Here is a 19,661-nt window from a genome sequence, read left to right as displayed (position 1 = left end):
AGCAGATTAACACTGGAGTGATAAATGAGCAGATGATGATGTGCAAGTAGAGATGCTGGTGTGCAAAAGAGCAGAAAAGTAAATAAAAACAGTATGGGGAAGAGGTAGGTAGATTGGGTGGGCTATTTACAGATGGACTATGTACATTATCTGCGCAGTTGCTGGCGGTGGCTCGAAAGGGCTGGGATTTGATGAATAAATAAGTTGTGGGTGTGTTGAGGCTTTACCCCCTCACTGGCCAATCAGAACATGCTCCATGGCTAAATATGTGGTTGCTTCAAGTTGTGTATATACAGTCTTGTATATATTACCTTGGGATCAACTCAAATTCCAATGTTAGTCCACTATAGTTTGTTAAACAGCTTACAGAAACAAAATAACTAAATGTAGACCTATCCCATCTTTGCTAAACTTGAACCTGTTTGCAGTCCGCATTGTTCTAAGTAATTAGATGGCTTCAATAGCGTTCGCACTGATATAGGGGCTAGGCCTACTGTAAATTGCATTATGGCTGAGCATGGACATGGCAAATGTTGTCAACAAGCAAGATTAAATTCACACCGAAAAATTATAATAAGTTTGTTTTAATAAAATGAAACAAAAAGCAAGCAATCTGTTTGAATTTTTTTCAACAACAATAAATGCATGTAAAATGTCAAATGTAATGTATCATAAAATCACCATCATAAAAGAACAACAACGAATTGCTGTTGAACCAGCCTTCGCTATAGTAGTCCTAGGGTAAAGGTAGTCTGTGGAGGGCTTGGATTTAAAAAAAAAAATGAAATGGAAAACAAGCAATTGTTACATGAAAATAACTAAATACGAGGTTCACCGGTATTCACCGAGGATCTCATCTCTCCTTTCACGATGGGCACGGAGACATGGAACCTATATCATGGAGGGAGTCTTACGCACGTCCAAAGCATGGCTAAAATAACGTAGGCCTGCCTACAATGCATAGATAAAAAGGGAACGTCAGCTCACTGTTTTACTCCTCTCAGACTTGATACAGTATTTTAATAAAGCTTGGGTGATTAGGATTTATTTCCAAGCGGTCTCACGAGCCAAACCCTTTATCAACGGTCTTGTCTAGCCTACTTGATTACGTTGGGCAGGACAAAAAGAAAACAGCCTTCATTGAGAGGGGAGGCTATGCTTGGTTTTTAATCAAATAAAATGAAATGGGGAAAAAACATGAATGTTTTATGTTTCTAAATACCAAAGTATACAGGTGCCAAATCACATCTTGTTCCATGTTCATGTGGGCAGTGTGTGTCACGGCTTTTAAGGCTGTGTTTCAGCTGTCAAAATTCATACCGTAACCAACTGCGTTACCATTAAAACCAGCTTTTGATTGGTCTTAAATATCCCTACCAGTGCCGCCTGAAATTAGTACTTTGGGTCATGTTTTTAAGGGCACGCCTAAAATATTTTCACTCCTCCCATCTGAGTGTAAGCATGCTGATGTTAGACAGGTAAATTGCCAAACCTGGCGTTAGGGCGGGAAAATGCCAGTCCGCCAGTTTTTACATGGCGAAATTGCAAACTAACGTGCGTATGACACTAGCGCCTCCTTAGCGCCAGCTGAAAATAGAGCTCTGGTCCAATATCCATGATTGATCAGCCAAAAGCAGAGCTTGAAGTGGACTTAAATATATGCCGGTACTCATCCAGAGAGACACTGCACTGCAAGTTGTTTGGCTGTAACATATAATCAAAAAAAGTTGTGTTCTATTCTATTTGGAGTGCTGTTTATACTAAGGTGCCGGAACGCCGCCGCAATATTTTAAGGCCACATTCTATAAAAGATGCAGGAACTCTAGCTGTACAAATGTGAGGTGCGAGAAATCAGTTCCAATATGTTCCTGGTCAAGTCAAGCACTGGCCAAAAGACTGTGTCCAGGCTACAACTAAATCCTGGTTAGGTAGCTTAACTTAGCCTCCTGGCCTTTCCCATGGGCTTAAACAGGTGTCTACATGTTGGGGTCCTCACACAGACTACACCCAGGCTTCTGGTCGGCCTGCTGTTCCAGCTGTAAGGTGACTGAATGAAAGTTGTAGTTGGAGAAGCAGGTTTGGGTCATCTCCCTTAGGACTGGCTGGGCATCCACTATGTCATCTGTGGAGGGAAAGGAAATGCAACTGTGATGACACTGACCAACTGACACTTTCGCAAGTCACTACGGTCCGATCAAGTCAAGGCACACACATATAGTGGAAACAGCGGTGGCATTTCCACAGAATGTTTCATTCTCAGATGCATGACAAGCAAAAAACAATGTGTCATGGATACAATAAAGCCATCATCATCACTACATATGGGAGTTGTAACATAACAGTAGATTACTGACAGCCTAGTCCAGCTACACTCACCTATAGCCACGTGTGCTGACAGCACCGTCTGGTTCATAGTCAGGGCCCAGATATGGAGGCTATGGACAGACTTCACCCCCTTCACTGCCAGCAGCCGGTCCCTCACCTCACCGTGCTTCACTCCAGCTGGGGTACCTGGGGAGAAATAAGAGAGGGAGAGAGGGAGAGAGGGATGGAAAGAGGGAAAGAGAGAGAGAGATATGGATTTCATTAACACGCAAACGCACACACACAGAGAGGAGGGAGTGGGCACAAAACATGGGCATCTTGGGCAACTTTTGTGATCATGAAAGTTTTAGACATGTTGCAATCGTCAACTGTTGCACAAATCATATCCTCGTGGCTGCCATCCCTATAAATCATTCCTAGTCTACAATAAGACGTCTACTTTGACATAGTCCCGAAACAGGGACGATAGAGAAAACTCCCTGTATTACCTTCCATGAGGACAAGCAGGATGTCTCTCAGAATGGTGACGGTGGTTCCCAGGACAAACATGGAGAACAGGAACGTACAGATAGGGTCCGCTATCTTATACTCAGGCTGTGGGAAACAAAGAGAACGAGAGAGTAAGGACCGTAATCATTACATTGTCATTACATGCTCTATTTTCCATCCAATATATTTCACTTTAGTTAAAAGACATACTTGTGGTAGAACAAACAGGGGACATCTCTATCTCACGTTAGAAACACATGAACGTTTGTGCTTGTACAGCATCACAAAAGGGATCATTCTATTGAGAATTGCCTGCTAGCAATATCCGTTTAAAAAATACATCAATCTCTAGTTTTGGAGTTACCTTCGAGAACATGACGCAGTAGATTTCAGTGCCTACGGAGGTGCATGCTCAGCGCATGAAGATTTTGAGAGATTATCACACACAGGAAGGAAGAGGGGGAAGAGTCTAAAAGTCACACTGGGCTTACTGTGAAATTAACAGTAAACTACTGTAACAGAGCGGTCCATTGTGTACTGCAATGATACTTGATTAATTTGTCGAGAGAGTCATTTTTGCAGCCTCGGCATGGGGCACAAGCCAATAAATCCCAAAGTGGATAAAGTCAACAATTTATAATACAGTAAATCGCCGCTAACTAGAAGTTATATGCATCTTCCATCAATTACTGATTGATTCTTTCAATTATTTAAATCCCATTGCTGAGAGTTTTCAATAGTACTTATGTACAATTTATGCAAATTCAAAAAGACTTTAACTTAATCTATGAAATTAGACTAATAACCTAATGTTGTCGGGGCTCTATTTGAGCCACTCTTTCAGTATCAGTGACATACTGTATGATTCATTCTAACACATTGAGTATTCAGCTATCTAAATGACCAGATCAAAAGGACATCTTACGAAAGTCAGGAAGAGTGTGTCAACACGAACATCCACCTCATCCTTATCTAACATCCTTATCTATCCTTATCTATCTAACAGACCGCTCTGTTGTTGAAAGCAATTACATGGACAAGATCCCTCCCAATTGAGGTAACAACCTGGCGGACAAAATGGCGGACGGAAGACAGGGTGGTGCGGCAGGTGCCGCTTCGCATTCGAATGCTGTAATTTTATCTAAACCATCAGGTGTACGCCGACCCCAGCTAAGTAACTCATGCAAAGAGTTAAAGCGCAATTATGTGTTTTATCTCCAGTACTCTGCCATGATTGTCAGTTATGTAGCTGCTCTACTGATAATCTCAGTGCGTCCTTGCTGGGATGACACAATCAGTCTACTACCGGAGAATATTAACACCAAACACATTGGTTCACCGTTCCACGGGAGCGGACAGTACACAGCATACCATAATGTTCTGAATAATGGCCAAGTCTACCTCGCTCCTTATTCTACTGAACCGCTTAGGCGCAACAAACACAAGTCCAACATTTATCGGAAACTGTTAAACTACCTGTTCACTACCCTCCTGCTCTCCGGGGATGTGCAACTCAATCCTGGGCCCAACATCACCGAGCCAGCGATACGCACCGGAGTGGAAAGCGGTGGATGGCCTCGTCCACTGATCGTCGCCGCTGTGGAAGTGGGTGAGTGCTATGGTCCTATGGTTTCTCTCGACTCACCCGGCTCCAGGATAGATTTTGACTCTTCAAACATACCAAAGTCGCTATATGCGATCCCTGACTCTGCTTCTGGTACGCAAGCTGTTTTAATTAGTTCCCCGCATCCAGTGCAGGCGGGAGGGATTGTTAATTGCGCTACCGAACTGCCCCTAATCAAAACGAAACAAAACGGCCTAAACCCAGCCGTCAGAAAACACAGAAAATTTAACTTTTTTCAATGTGTCAATCACTCTCGAGTCATCTGGGACCCACGAGCTAAGCCCAAGGGACTACTAGGGGGGCACTTGAACATTCGTAGTGTCATTCCAAAAAGTGATCAAATTCAACATCTACTCACAGACTCCAACCTTGACTTTCTCTGCCTCTCGGAGACATGGCTCCATAAAAACTCTCCATCTGCTGCTTTGATTGTGCCTGGCTACAATGTTTTCAGGAGAGACAGGACTGAAGGAAGAGGAGGGGGTGTGATGATTTACATTAAAGAACATATCCGATGTAAACAAATTGAGTGGTCATGTGATAATGAACTAGAATGTATTGGCCTGAACATTACACTGTCTCCCCAAATGTCTTTTACCCTCATTGGAATGTATAGGCCACCTTCCACCAAAAGTGTGTTTTTTGATCAGTTTAAAAACATGCTTAGGGAATGTGATTTTGGGAAAGAGGTCATCTTAATGGGAGATTTTAACATTAATTATGAAGACAAGTGTTGTAGGAAAACCCTCAAACGGATCATTAATACCTTTGACCTTACACAGCTAGTTAAAGGGCCAACCAGGGTGACTTGTTGCTCTAAAACACAGATTGATTTGGTGTTCAGTAATAAACCAGAGAGAGTGACTAAATCATTCAATATGGTTACTGGGCTATCTGATCATAATCTGACACTTATAGCCAGAAAGCTGTCTAAGAGCAGGTTTAACCTCTCTACTGTTAGAAAGCCTGATCAACTAAGAATACCTAAGAGTGAATTAAGCTATTTTGAAAATGCAATTAAGGGAATTAACTGGAATGATCTCTTGTCCTATGCAGACGTGGAAGCTGATAGTCAAGTTTTTCTATCCACAATCCAGACTACATTAAATGGTTTCCTAAAGAAAATCAAATCCAAACCTGGCCAAAAGAGCACTCTTCCTTGGCTAAATGGAGAAATCTGGAAATTGATGAAAGAACGAGATTATTATCTAAAAATAGCCCTAAGATCCAAATTAGAGCATGACAGACGTAGGTTTACCATGTTGAGAAATAAGGTGATGAAAGAAATCAGACAGGCCAAGGCAAACTTTTTTATTAACATAATTGGTGAAGCAAAGGGAAATTCTAAACTGATCTGGGAGAATCTAAAAAAGTTAACAGGGAAAGACCATAGTAACACTGCAAAAAGACTAGAAATCATGGTGAATAACAATCTAACACAGGATGCAGTTGAAATAGCAATAGCCTTCAATTCCTACTTTATTGACTCTGTCAGGGTACTGACACAGAACCCCTCCACTGGTTTCTTGGGCTCAGTGCTAGTAAATGATGCTCAACCTGTCTTCATCATAAGGGAGGTTTCTGAGTCAAAGGTGGACAAGGTGATTAGCTCACTAAAGAACTCTAAAGCCAAAGATGTGTTTGGGATGGACTCTACCTTTCTTAAAAACTACAAAGAGTCACTCATTGGCCCCATTACTAAGGTCACCAACACATCTATTGGTCTCGGGGTGTTTCCAAGGGTATGGAAGTCGGCCATAATAACAGCCATCTTTAAATCAGGCGACCCTGCTGACGTGAGTAACTACAGGCCCATTAGTATATTACCTGTGGTGTCAAAGGTTGTTGAAAAGTGTGTAGCAGAACAACTGATTGCCCACCTCAACAACAGCCCCTTCACATTACATTCCATGCAGTTTGGCTTCAGAGCGAAACACTCCACAGAAACGGCCAACTGCTTTCTTCTGGAAAATGTGAAGTCCAAGATGGACAAAGGGGGCGTTGTTGGGGCTGTGTTTCTGGACCTAAGGAAGGCTTTTGATACTGTTAACCATGAGATTCTCATCACAAAATTGTCCAAGTTTAACTTTTCCCCTGATGCCTTGAGATGGATGAAATCATACCTTGAAGGCAGAACTCAGTGTGTCAGAGTGAGCAATGAGCTGTCGCCCACTCTTAGCTATGATGTGGGCGTGCCCCAAGGGTCAATACTGGGGCCCCTCCTGTTCAGCCTGTACATTAATGATCTGCCTTCTGTCTGTACTGGGTCTGAAGTTCAAATGTATGCAGATGATACAGTGATATATGTGCATGCAAAGAGCAAACAACAAGCTGCACAAGAACTCACTACTGTAATGGTCCAGGTTACAAAGTGGCTCAGTGACTCGTGTTTGCATCTCAATGTGAAAAAAACTGTTTGCATGTTCTTCACAAAGAGGGCAACAGATGCTACTGAGCCAGATGTCTATGTGTCAGGGGAGAAGCTCCAGGTGGTATCTGATTTTAAGTACCTTGGCATCATACTTGATTCCAACCTCTCTTTTAAAAAGCACGTGAAAAAGGTAATTCAAATAACCAAATTCAACCTAGCTAATTTCCGATATATTCGAAATTGTTTGACTACAGAGGTAGCAAAACTGTACTTCAAATCTATGATACTCCCCCACTTAACATACTGCTTGACTAGTTGGGCCCAAGCTTGCTGTACAACAGTAAGACCTATTCAGTCTGTCTACAAACAGGCTCTCAAAGTGCTTGATAGGAAGCCCAATAGCCATCATCACTGTCACATCCTCAGAAAGCATGAGCTCCTGAGTTGGGAAAATCTTGTGCAATACACTGATGCATGTCTTGTATTCAAGATCCTAAATGGCTTGGCTCCCCCTCCACTCAGTATTTTTGTTAAACAGAAAACCCAAACATATGGCAGCAGATCCACAAGGTCTGCCATGAGAGGTGACTGTGTAGTTCCCCTAAGGAAAAGCACCTTTAGTAAATCCGCTTTTTCTGTGAGAGCTTCCCATGTCTGGAATACACTGCCATCAGACACACATAACTGCACCACATATCACACTTTCACAAAATGCTTGAAGACATGGCTTAAGGTCAATCAGATTTGTGAACATGGTCCCTAGCTGTGTGTTGCCGCTTTCCATGTCTGTTGTCTAACTTGTGAGGTGTGGAAACACTTTGTTGCTTTTATGAATTTTGTCTTGCTGCTTTTTGTTCTATGTTGCTCTGTCTGTATGCTACGTCTTGCTTGTCCTATGTTGCTATGTCTGTATGCTATGTCTTGTTCTATGTTGCTATTGTCCATATTGTAATTGTTTTTAATAACCTGCCCAGGGACTGCGGTTGAAAATTAGCCGGCTGGCTAAAACCGGCACTTTTACTGAAACGTTGATTAATGTGCACTGTCCCTGTAAAAATAAAATAAACTCAAACTCAAACTCAAACATGCACATTTTGCCTCAGTCCTAATCTTCTCACCCCATCGCCCTCTCCACCCCAGTTGACCACTACCTCCCCCATCACCCCAGTTGATCACTACCTCCCACATGACCCCAGTTGACTACCACCTCCCCCATCACCCCAGTTGATCACTACCTCCCCCATCACCCCAGTTGACCACTACCTCCCCCCTCACCCTAGTTGACTACTACCTCCCCATGACCCCAGTTGACTACTACCTCCCCCATGACCCCAGTTGACCACTACCTCCCACATGACTCCAGTTGACTACAACCTCCCCGTCACCCCAGTTGACTACTACCTCCCCGTCACCCCAGTTGACTACTACCTCCCCCATGACCCCAGTTGACTACTACCTCCCACATGACTCCAGTTGACTACTACCTCCCACATGACCCCAGTTGATCACTACCTCCCACATGACTCCAGTTGACTACTACCTCCCACATGACTCCAGTTGACCACTACCTCCCACATGACTCCAGTTGACTACAACCTCCCCGTCACCCCAGTTGACTACAACCTCCCCGTCACCCCAGTTGACTACAACCTCCCCGTCACCCCAGTTGACTACTACCTCCCCGTCACCCCAGTTGACCACTACCTCCCACATGACCCCAGTTGACTACTACCTCCCACATGACCCCAGTTGACCACTACCTCCCACATGACTCCAGTTGACTACTACCTCCCCCGTCACCCCAGTTGACTACTACCTCCCCCATGACCCCAGTTGACTACTACCTCCCACATGACTCCAGTTGACTACTACCTCCCCGTCACCCCAGTTGACTACTACCTCCCCCATGACCCCAGTTGACTACTACCTCCCACATGACTCCAGTTGACTACTACCTCCCCGTCACCCCAGTTGACCACTACCTCCCACATGACCCCAGTTGACCACTACCTCCCACATGACCCCAGTTGACCACTACCTCCCCCATCACCCCAGTTGATCACTACCTCCCACATGACCCCAGTTGACCACTACCTCCCACATGACCCCAGTTGACTACTACCTCCCCCGTCACCCCAGTTGATCACTACCTCCCACATGACCCCAGTTGACCACTACCTCCCACATGACCCCAGTTGACTACTACCTCCCCCGTCACCCCAGTTGATCACTACCTCCCACATGACCCCAGTTGACTACTACCTCCCCCGTCACCCCAGTTGACCACTACCTCCCACATGACCCCAGTTGATCACTACCTCCCACATGACCCCAGTTGACCACTACCTCCCACATGACCCCAGTTGATCACTACCTCCCACATGACCCCAGTTGACTACTACCTCCCCCGTCACCCCAGTTGATCACTACCTCCCACATGACCCCAGTTGACCACTACCTCCCACATGACCCCAGTTGACCACTACCTCCCACATGACCCCAGTTGACCACTACCTCCCACATGACCCCAGTTGACTACTACCTCCCACATGACCCCAGTTGACCACTACCTCCCACATGACCCCAGTTGACCACTACCTCCCACATGACCCCAGTTGACCACTACCTCCCACATGACCCCAGTTGACCACTACCTCCCACATGACCCCAGTTGATCACTACCTCCCACATGACCCCAGTTGACCACTACCTCCCACATGACTCCAGTTGACTACTACCTCCCCCGTCACCCCAGTTGACCACTACCTCCCACATGACTCCAGTTGACTACTACCTCCCACATGACCCCAGTTGACCACTACCTCCCACATGACTCCAGTTGACTACTACCTCCCCCATGAACCCAGTTGACCACTACCTCCCACATGACCCCAGTTGACTACTACCTCCCACATGACCCCAGTTGACCACTACCTCCCACATGACTCCAGTTGACTATTACCTCCCCCGTCACCCCAGTTGACCACTACCTCCCACATGACCCCAGTTGACCACTACCTCCCACATGACCCCAGTTGATCACTACCTCCCACATGACTCCAGTTGACTACTACCTCCCCCATGACCCCAGTTGACCACTACCTCCCACATGACTCCAGTTGACTACTACCTCCCACATGACCCCAGTTGACCACTACCTCCCACATGACTCCAGTTGACTACTACCTCCCCCATGACCCCAGTTGATCACTACCTCCCACATGACCCCAGTTGACCACTACCTCCCCATGACCCCAGTTGACCACTACCTCCCACATCACCCCAGTTGACTACTACCTCCCCATCACCCCAGTTGACTACTACCTCCCCAATGACCCCAGTTGACTACTACCTCCCCCGTTACCCCAGTTGATCACTACCTCCCACATGACCCCAGTTGACTACTACCTCCCCCATGACCCCAGTTGACTACTACCTCCCCCATCACCCCAGTTGACTACTACCTCCCCCGTTGACCCCAGTTGATCACTACCTCCCACATGACCCCAGTTGACTACTACCTCCCCCATGACCCCAGTTGACTACTACCTCCCCCATCACCCCAGTTGACTACTACCTCCCACATGACCCCAGTTGACCACTACCTCCCACATGACCCCAGTTGACTACTACCTCCCCCATGACCCCAGTTGATCACTACCTCCCCCATCACCCCAGTTGACTACTACCTCCCACATGACCCCAGTTGACCACTACCTCCCACATGACCCCAGTTGACTACTACCTCCCACATGACCCCAGTTGACCACCACCTCCCACATGACCCCAGTTGATCACTACCTCCCCCATCACCCCAGTTGATCACTACCTCCCACATGACCCCAGTTGACTACTACCTCCCCATCACCCCAGTTGACTACTACCTCCCACATGACCCCAGTTGACCACTACCTCCCACATGACCCCAGTTGACTACTACCTCCCACATGACCCCAGTTGACCACTACCTCCCACATGACCCCAGTTGACCACTACCTCCCACATGACCCCAGTTGACTACTACCTCCCACATGACCCCAGTTGACCAATACCTCCCACATGACCCCAGTTGACTACTACCTCCCACATGACCCCAGTTGACCACTACCTCCCACATGACTCCAGTTGACTACTACCTCCCCCGTCACCCCAGTTGATCACTACCTCCCACATGACCCCAGTTGACCACTACCTCCCACATGACCCCAGTTGACCACTACCTCCCACATGACCCCAGTTGACTACTACCTCCCCCGTCACCCCAGTTGATCACTACCTCCCACATGACCCCAGTTGACCACTACCTCCCACATGACCCCAGTTGACTACTACCTCCCCCGTCACCCCAGTTGATCACTACCTCCCACATGACCCCAGTTGACTACTACCTCCCCCGTCACCCCAGTTGACCACTACCTCCCACATGACCCCAGTTGATCACCACTCTCCCACATGACCCCAGTTGACCACTACCTCCCACATGACCCCAGTTGACTACTACCTCCCACATGACCCCAGTTGACCACTACCTCCCACATGACTCCAGTTGACTACTACCTCCCCCGTCACCCCAGTTGATCACTACCTCCCACATGACCCCAGTTGACCACTACCTCCCACATGACTCCAGTTGACTACTACCTCCCCCGTCACCCCAGTTGATCACTACCTCCCACATGACCCCAGTTGACCACTACCTCCCACATGACCCCAGTTGACCACTACCTCCCACATGACCCCAGTTGACCACTACCTCCCACATGACCCCAGTTGACTACTACCTCCCACATGACCCCAGTTGACTACTACCTCCCACATGACTCCAGTTGACTACTACCTCCCCCGTCACCCCAGTTGACCACTACCTCCCACATGACTCCAGTTGACTACTACCTCCCACATGACCCCAGTTGACCACTACCTCCCACATGACTCCAGTTGACTACTACCTCCCCCATGACCCCAGTTGACCACTACCTCCCACATGACCCCAGTTGACTACTACCTCCCACATGACCCCAGTTGACCACTACCTCCCACATGACTCCAGTTGACTACTACCTCCCCCGTCACCCCAGTTGACCACTACCTCCCACATGACCCCAGTTGACCACTACCTCCCACATGACCCCAGTTGATCACTACCTCCCACATGACTCCAGTTGACTACTACCTCCCCCATGACCCCAGTTGACCACTACCTCCCACATGACTCCAGTTGACTACTACCTCCCACATGACCCCAGTTGACCACTACCTCCCACATGACTCCAGTTGACTACTACCTCCCCCATGACCCCAGTTGATCACTACCTCCCACATGACCCCAGTTGACCACTACCTCCCCCATGACCCCAGTTGACCACTACCTCCCACATCACCCCAGTTGACTACTACCTCCCCATCACCCCAGTTGACTACTACCTCCCCCATGACCCCAGTTGACTACTACCTCCCCCGTTACCCCAGTTGATCACTACCTCCCACATGACCCCAGTTGACTACTACCTCCCCCATGACCCCAGTTGACTACTACCTCCCCCATCACCCCAGTTGACTACTACCTCCCACATGACCCCAGTTGACCACTACCTCCCACATGACCCCAGTTGACTACTACCTCCCCCATGACCCCAGTTGATCACTACCTCCCCCATCACCCCAGTTGACTACTACCTCCCACATGACCCCAGTTGACCACTACCTCCCACATGACCCCAGTTGACTACTACCTCCCACATGACCCCAGTTGACCACCACCTCCCACATGACCCCAGTTGATCACTACCTCCCCCATCACCCCAGTTGATCACTACCTCCCACATGACCCCAGTTGATCACTACCTCCCACATGACCCCAGTTGACTACTACCTCCCCCGTCACCCCAGTTGACCTCTACCTCCCACATGACTCCAGTTGACCACTACCTCCCACATGACTCCAGTTGACTACTACCTCCCCCATGACCCCAGTTGACTACTACCTCCCCATCACCCCAGTTGATCACTACCTCCCACATGACCCCAGTTGACTACTACCTCCCACATGACCCCAGTTGACTACTACCTCCCACATGACCCCAGTTGACCACTACCTCCCACATGACTCCAGTTGACCACTACCTCCCACATGACCCCAGTTGACTACTACCTCCCACATGACCCCAGTTGACCACTACCTCCCACATGACCCCAGTTGACCACTACCTCCCCATCACCCCAGTTGACCACTACCTCCCACATGACCCCAGTTGACTACTACCTCCCACATGACCCCAGTTGACCACTACCTCCCACATGACCCCAGTTGATCACTACCTCCCACATGACCCCAGTTGACTACTACCTCCCACATGACCCCAGTTGACCACTACCTCCCACATGACCCCAGTTGATCACTACCTCCCACATGACCCCAGTTGACTACTACCTCCCACATGACTCCAGTTGACTACTACCTCCCCCGTTACCCCAGTTGACCACTACCTCCCACATGACCCCAGTTGATCACTACCTCCCACATGACCCCAGTTGACTACTACCTCCCACATGACCCCAGTTGACCACTACCTCCCACATGACCCCAGTTGATCACTACCTCCCACATGACCCCAGTTGACTACTACCTCCCACATGACTCCAGTTGACTACTACCTCCCCCGTTACCCCAGTTGACCACTACCTCCCACATGACTCCAGTTGACCACTACCTCCCACATGACTCCAGTTGACTACTACCTCCCACATGACCCCAGTTGACCACTACCTCCCACTTGACCCCAGTTGACCACTACCTCCCACATGACTCCAGTTGACTACTACCTCCCCCATGACCCCAGTTGACCACTACCTCCCACATGACTCCAGTTGACTACTACCTCCCACATGACCCCAGTTGACCACTACCTCCCACATGACTCCAGTTGACTACTACCTCCCCCATGACCCCAGTTGATCACTACCTCCCACATGACCCCAGTTGACCACTACCTCCCCCATGACCCCAGTTGACCACTACCTCCCACATGACCCCAGTTGACCACTACCTCCCACATGACCCCAGTTGACTACTACCTCCCCCATGACCCCAGTTGATCACTACCTCCCCCATCACCCCAGTTGACCACTACCTCCCACATGACCCCAGTTGACCACTACCTCCCACATGACCCCAGTTGACTACTACCTCCCACATGACCCCAGTTGACCACCACCTCCCACATGACCCCAGTTGATCACTACCTCCCCCATCACCCCAGTTGATCACTACCTCCCACATGACCCCAGTTGACCACTACCTCCCCATCACCCCAGTTGACCACTACCTCCCCATCACCCCAGTTGATCACTACCTCCCACATGACCCCAGTTGACTACTACCTCCCCCGTCACCCCAGTTGACCTCTACCTCCCACATGACTCCAGTTGACCACTACCTCCCACATGACTCCAGTTGACTACTACCTCCCCCATGACCCCAGTTGACTACTACCTCCCCATCACCCCAGTTGATCACTACCTCCCACATGACCCCAGTTGACTACTACCTCCCACATGACCCCAGTTGACCACTACCTCCCACATGACTCCAGTTGACCACTACCTCCCACATGACCCCAGTTGACTACTACCTCCCACATGACCCCAGTTGACCACTACCTCCCACATGACCCCAGTTGACCACTACCTCCCCATCACCCCAGTTGACCACTACCTCCCACATGACCCCAGTTGACTACTACCTCCCACATGACCCCAGTTGACCACTACCTCCCACATGACCCCAGTTGATCACTACCTCCCACATGACCCCAGTTGACTACTACCTCCCACATGACCCCAGTTGACCACTACCTCCCACATGACCCCAGTTGATCACTACCTCCCACATGACCCCAGTTGACTACTACCTCCCACATGACTCCAGTTGACTACTACCTCCCCCGTTACCCCAGTTGACCACTACCTCCCACATGACTCCAGTTGACCACTACCTCCCACATGACCCCAGTTGACCACTACCTCCCACATGACCCCAGTTGACCACTACCTCCCACTTGACCCCAGTTGACCACTACCTCCCACATGACTCCAGTTGACTACTACCTCCCACATGACCCCAGTTGACCACTACCTCCCACATCACCCCAGTTGATCACTACCTCCTACATGACTCCAGTTGACTACTACCTCCCACATGACTCCAGTTGACCTCTACCTCCCCCGTCACCCCAGTTGATCACCATCTCCAACGTCACCCCAGTTGACCTCTGACCACTGACCTTGAAGAAGATGATGATGGCGCTGACCAGCACGCTGATGCTCTGGAGCAGGTCTCCCACGACATGCACGAAGGCGGCGCGCACGCTGGCGTTGGCCTGAGGTCGTGACCCCGCCGACTTCTGCTGCTGACCGTCCACCCCATTGTGCTGCTCCACGTCGCCATTTCCATGGGAATGGTTTTCTTGGTTACCGTTACTGTGCGAGTGGCTGCTCTTGTGGCTGTGCCCATGCCCATTGCCCGCCGCGTGGCTGTGCCCATGGTTGCTCTTGACGTTAGTGCTGTGGCTGTGGCCGTGCCCACTGCTGAGGCCCCCGTGGCTGTGCCCATGCCCAGACTGGTGCAGGGTGAAAGCCATACTGCCCACGGGACATTCAGAAAGACATAACATATTAAAAGCCCTGTTATTAGGCATTATAAATGCTCATATATGCTTACAACAAGTGATGAAGCATTATACATGGATGCTTCCTGCTGTCGAAGATGTCTGTAGGCTGTTTACGTGACAATACCTGTATATCTACTTGCTACTGTTGAGTAACACTGCTCTACAGACTATCAGTAACATTTCAACTAACTATCTACTAACCATACCCCTAGCTCTAACCCTAATGTTAACCCTTGCCCTTATTCTAAACCTAACCCTAACAGTAACCTTAGCAAGCAGTTGCTTATTAACAGACAGTTTGTTGATAGTATGACCATCTGTAGAGCATCTACAGATGGAAAATCTAAACTGTCCAAATAAAGTGTGACCTACTGTGGTTTCATTTTCACTTGTGAGTCACCAATATCTAGCCCTAACGGGGAACCATTAACGACACAGAAATACTACTAATAATACTAATCCACATCACTTTCTCAGCTTGTCTGTCATCAGTAGTCGTCAATTGTAAACACTACATTAGTCATGGTCACAGCAGACTACGTCCATTCCAAAGATGAAGTCCAATTCATGAATGGAATTGAATTGAATTTAAAATTCAATTAAAATGAAATGACATTTTTCAATTCAGATATTGTGAACTTCAATTCAGGAAGTGAATTTCAGCTCAGCCACTGAACTGAAAAGGAAGTAACCCCAGCCCTGTTGACCGTGACGGCCCAACGAATGGGCTGCGTTTGGCGTCGGTGGACACTCACATGATGTTTGCCAGCACAGCGCAGCCTGAAGTAATGAGCATTATGGTCCCCTCGATCTCATAATTATCGCTGATGAGGCGCTGCACAGCCAGGTAAACCAGCACACCTGTCACCAGCCAGATGGTCACCACCGAGAGGAGAGCACCCAAGATCTCTAGAGGATAGAGGGAGAGGACACACACAGGAGAGAAAGAGAACACGTGAGGTTTTAATCAGAGACCATAATGATAGAAATGTGATGGACGGATATATTACAGTAAAGAGCTGCAGAAAAACCCATTTGATCTTGCCAGCAGTGCCAGACGTACCACATAGTGAGAGCCAAGAGGAAATGTATCCAATAGGAGACACAGGTAGCCTAGTTTTACAAAACTCCAGTTGAAAAGTGAACCATTGTCCTATGCACAAATATTCACCTGAAAGGGAATCGATGCATCTAATGGTATCTGATTTTTTAAAGTATCTACTGTCAGGTTCCTATTGTAAAGGCCATGATACATAAATCACAATGCTAAAATGCTATTCTATAAACACATTAAATTACTCCACTTCAATTTATTTGTTCCAGAAAGACTATAAAGCACACACATCAAGTGGCTCATGAGATTGGGGTACAACATGTATTGATTATTTTATTGAAGATGGCAGTGATGATGAGGGTGAGCATTTTATGATCATGATGATCATGATTAAGATGAAGGCGATGATGACGACGACGATAAAGACAACGATGATGACGATGATGCTGATGATCTCACCTGCACGATGCCAGCCGTAGCTGAGTGTGCGCGTGGCGGGTCTGGACGAGAGCCACAGAGACACCAGGCTGATGATGAAGCTGGCGAAGTCGACCAGCAGGTGGGCGGCGTCAGTCATCACCGCCAGACTCCCCGCAAAGTAACCACCTACAGGCAAAGCGCGAGAGAGCGAGAGAGGAGTGAGAGAGAGCGCGAGAGAGCGAGGAGTATGTCACTAGCGACTAACCAACTAACTGACTGACTGTTGACTGCCTGACGGAGAGACACATAGACTCACTGACTAACTAATTGACAGGCTAGCCAATAGTCATGTATCATTTGACCCCTCACCCAGGATCTCTCCGATCATGAAGACCAGGCAGACAGCCGAGACAACGTAGAGCCTCTTCCTGGCCAACTGCTTCTCCCGCTCCCTGTCCTCCGTAGCTTGGCTGTTGTCATGGCAATGATTGATGTTGCTGTCCTTCTCCTCCTGCATTATCTCATCTGTGGACAGACTGTGGGGGAGGGGGGGGGACAGGAAAAGAAGACAACAGGCATATGGGTTATCCAAAAAGGAGGAGGAGAGGGGGATGAAAAGGGGAATTGGCAGGAAGACAAGAGAGATGGACGTCGTGAAATTCGTCCAAGAGGGAGGAGGAGAAGGAGGGACAGAACGCAGAGACTGAGGTAGAGCCTGTAAGAATGGCTCTCCCTCTCGTGTTGTGCCCAGAAAGACCAGACAAGCGAGATGGATGTCATGAAAGTCGTCCAAGAATTAGGAGGAGGAGGGTGAATGGAAAGAAGAGAGAAAGACTGAGGCTGAGCAGAGTTTGTATGAAAGGATGGCTCTCTCGTGTTGTGCCCGCGCATTCGGGCACTTCCACAGCCCAAAATGAATTCTCAGTATCGGCGCTCAGGCAGTGGCAAAGAAATACGTCCTACAATTCTACACATTTTGCCACTGGGGCAAAGAGAAACATATGCAGTTTTATAGCTAATCTCATGCTATTCTACACATTTTGCCATGAGGCTGAGAGAAAATGTTACCGTTTTAAAGCTAATTTCCTGCTATTCCACACATTGCCATGAGGCAGAGCAGAAAAAACGCCCATTTGTTCATTAACAGTGTAGTGTTAGGTGTTTTCTTTCTCAAAATGGAAATTCTACATCCATTATGTTAATGACATTGTCTGTGATGTTAATTACATTGTATGTATTACGCATGACATACTTATCTTTTAGTAATATGTTTCTGTCTGTAGTATTTTTAAGTTAGTGAGCGTCGTTAAAACTGTAATAATGTTGTAATGTCATAATGTAATAACTGTCATAAAGTGTTTTTACTGTCATAAGCCATAAAGTCAACTGTTTCCAACACCCCAGGGCGAATACTACCCAAATAGAGTCACCAAATACGGTCACGAAATACAGTCAGTAGCATATACAGTCCACCTCCATTTCAGAGCCTGTTTGGTACATGAAAGGACACCCCTCAGGAAAACCAGGTTGGTAGGGGGCCTTATAAGCTCCAATGTCGACAATTTACATTATCTGGGTTATATCCATAACTAGAGGCCTTATGAAAGACATAAATTGGTACATTGGGATCATTGGGGACTTTTATTTTACTTAATCCATGTACTACTGATAGTGGTGTAACCGTAGTTGATCCGTGATCCGTATGGATCACCCCCCCCCCCACACGGTTCGGCACGCACGTGAACCGTGGATCAATTGCAAAGTTTAACCATCATAGTGTGAAATACAGTTTTACTGACGCTGTTACTTTTAAAAGTAATAATTCCCTAAATCTCGATGCAGAGTCGCAGTGAAAAGATAAAGACAAGACTGATGCTGTGTTTTACTCTGAAGCCTGAAGGTTGATTTTATTATTTTTTAAAAGCAGTTGTGTGTTCTGTTCAGATGAACGGAGCATGTTGAATCCCAACGAATCAATCCCGGATGCTCGCGTTGCAAAAAGCAAAGAAGAAAAAAGAGCAGTGACAGCCATGGCTAGCGAAGGAGCTGAAGAACTGAAAAAGCCTCCCGCTTCATTTAAGTCTCGTGTATGGAAGCATTTTGGCTTCCCTGTCAAATATGATGACGGAAGAAGGGTGGTGGACAACACCATTACGGTGTGTAGGCATTGTGCCACAAGAAAGCCGTATGATCATGGAAATACATTGAGCATGGCCACGCATTTAAAGCGCCATCACCCTGATGTGTCAGTGACGGGAGCCAACTCAGCCAAGAGACAACAACGTCTCACCGCGGCATTTAAGCCCTTTGCTGCAGAATCAGACCGGGCTGAAGCCATCACCAAATCTATTGGAATGTTTATCGCTGCAGACATGAGGCCATACTCTGTTGTGGAAAACAAAGGGTTTAAAAATATGGTGAAAGTGCTTGAGCCACGCTAGGAAATCCCCTGGCGCACCCACTTCAGTATGGAGATCGTGCCAGATCTTTATGAACAGGATCAAAATTGTCAACGAATTATCCAAGGCATCCTCTGTTGCCCTCATCACAGACAGGTGGACCTCCAGGGCAACGGAAAGCTACGTGACTGTGACTGCTCACTACACCACAGAGGAGTGGGGGATGCGAAGTCCGGTGCTACAGACATGCCCCCTCTATGAGAGTCTCACAGGCACAAATCTGAAGCAGGTACTGCTCGGGGCAGTAGCA

The 19,661-nt window shown here is 48.0% G+C and overlaps 1 protein-coding gene across 1 annotated transcript; it reads right to left on the bottom strand.

Moving 5' to 3' along the window:
• Positions 1–648: 648 nt before the first annotated feature.
• Positions 649–17,355, bottom strand: LOC120027318 (zinc transporter 8-like). The gene is made up of 8 exons (XM_038972240.1): positions 17,322–17,355; positions 16,992–17,138; positions 16,234–16,387; positions 15,328–15,449; positions 15,092–15,192; positions 2,814–2,919; positions 2,377–2,511; positions 649–2,122 (listed from the first exon to the last, which is right to left on the bottom strand). Exons 1-8 carry the CDS (start codon positions 17,338–17,340, stop codon positions 1,977–1,979), a joined length of 930 nt encoding a protein of 309 aa, XP_038828168.1. The 5' UTR covers positions 17,341–17,355; the 3' UTR covers positions 649–1,976.
• Positions 17,356–19,661: the final 2,306 nt, after the last annotated feature.

The sequence above is a fragment of the Salvelinus namaycush genome, chromosome 32 (assembly GCF_016432855.1).
Source record: "Salvelinus namaycush isolate Seneca chromosome 32, SaNama_1.0, whole genome shotgun sequence".
Classification (NCBI taxonomy): Eukaryota; Metazoa; Chordata; class Actinopteri; order Salmoniformes; family Salmonidae; genus Salvelinus; species Salvelinus namaycush.
Note: the sequence above shows the minus strand (reverse complement) of the source record. Positions and strands in the feature narration are given on the sequence as shown.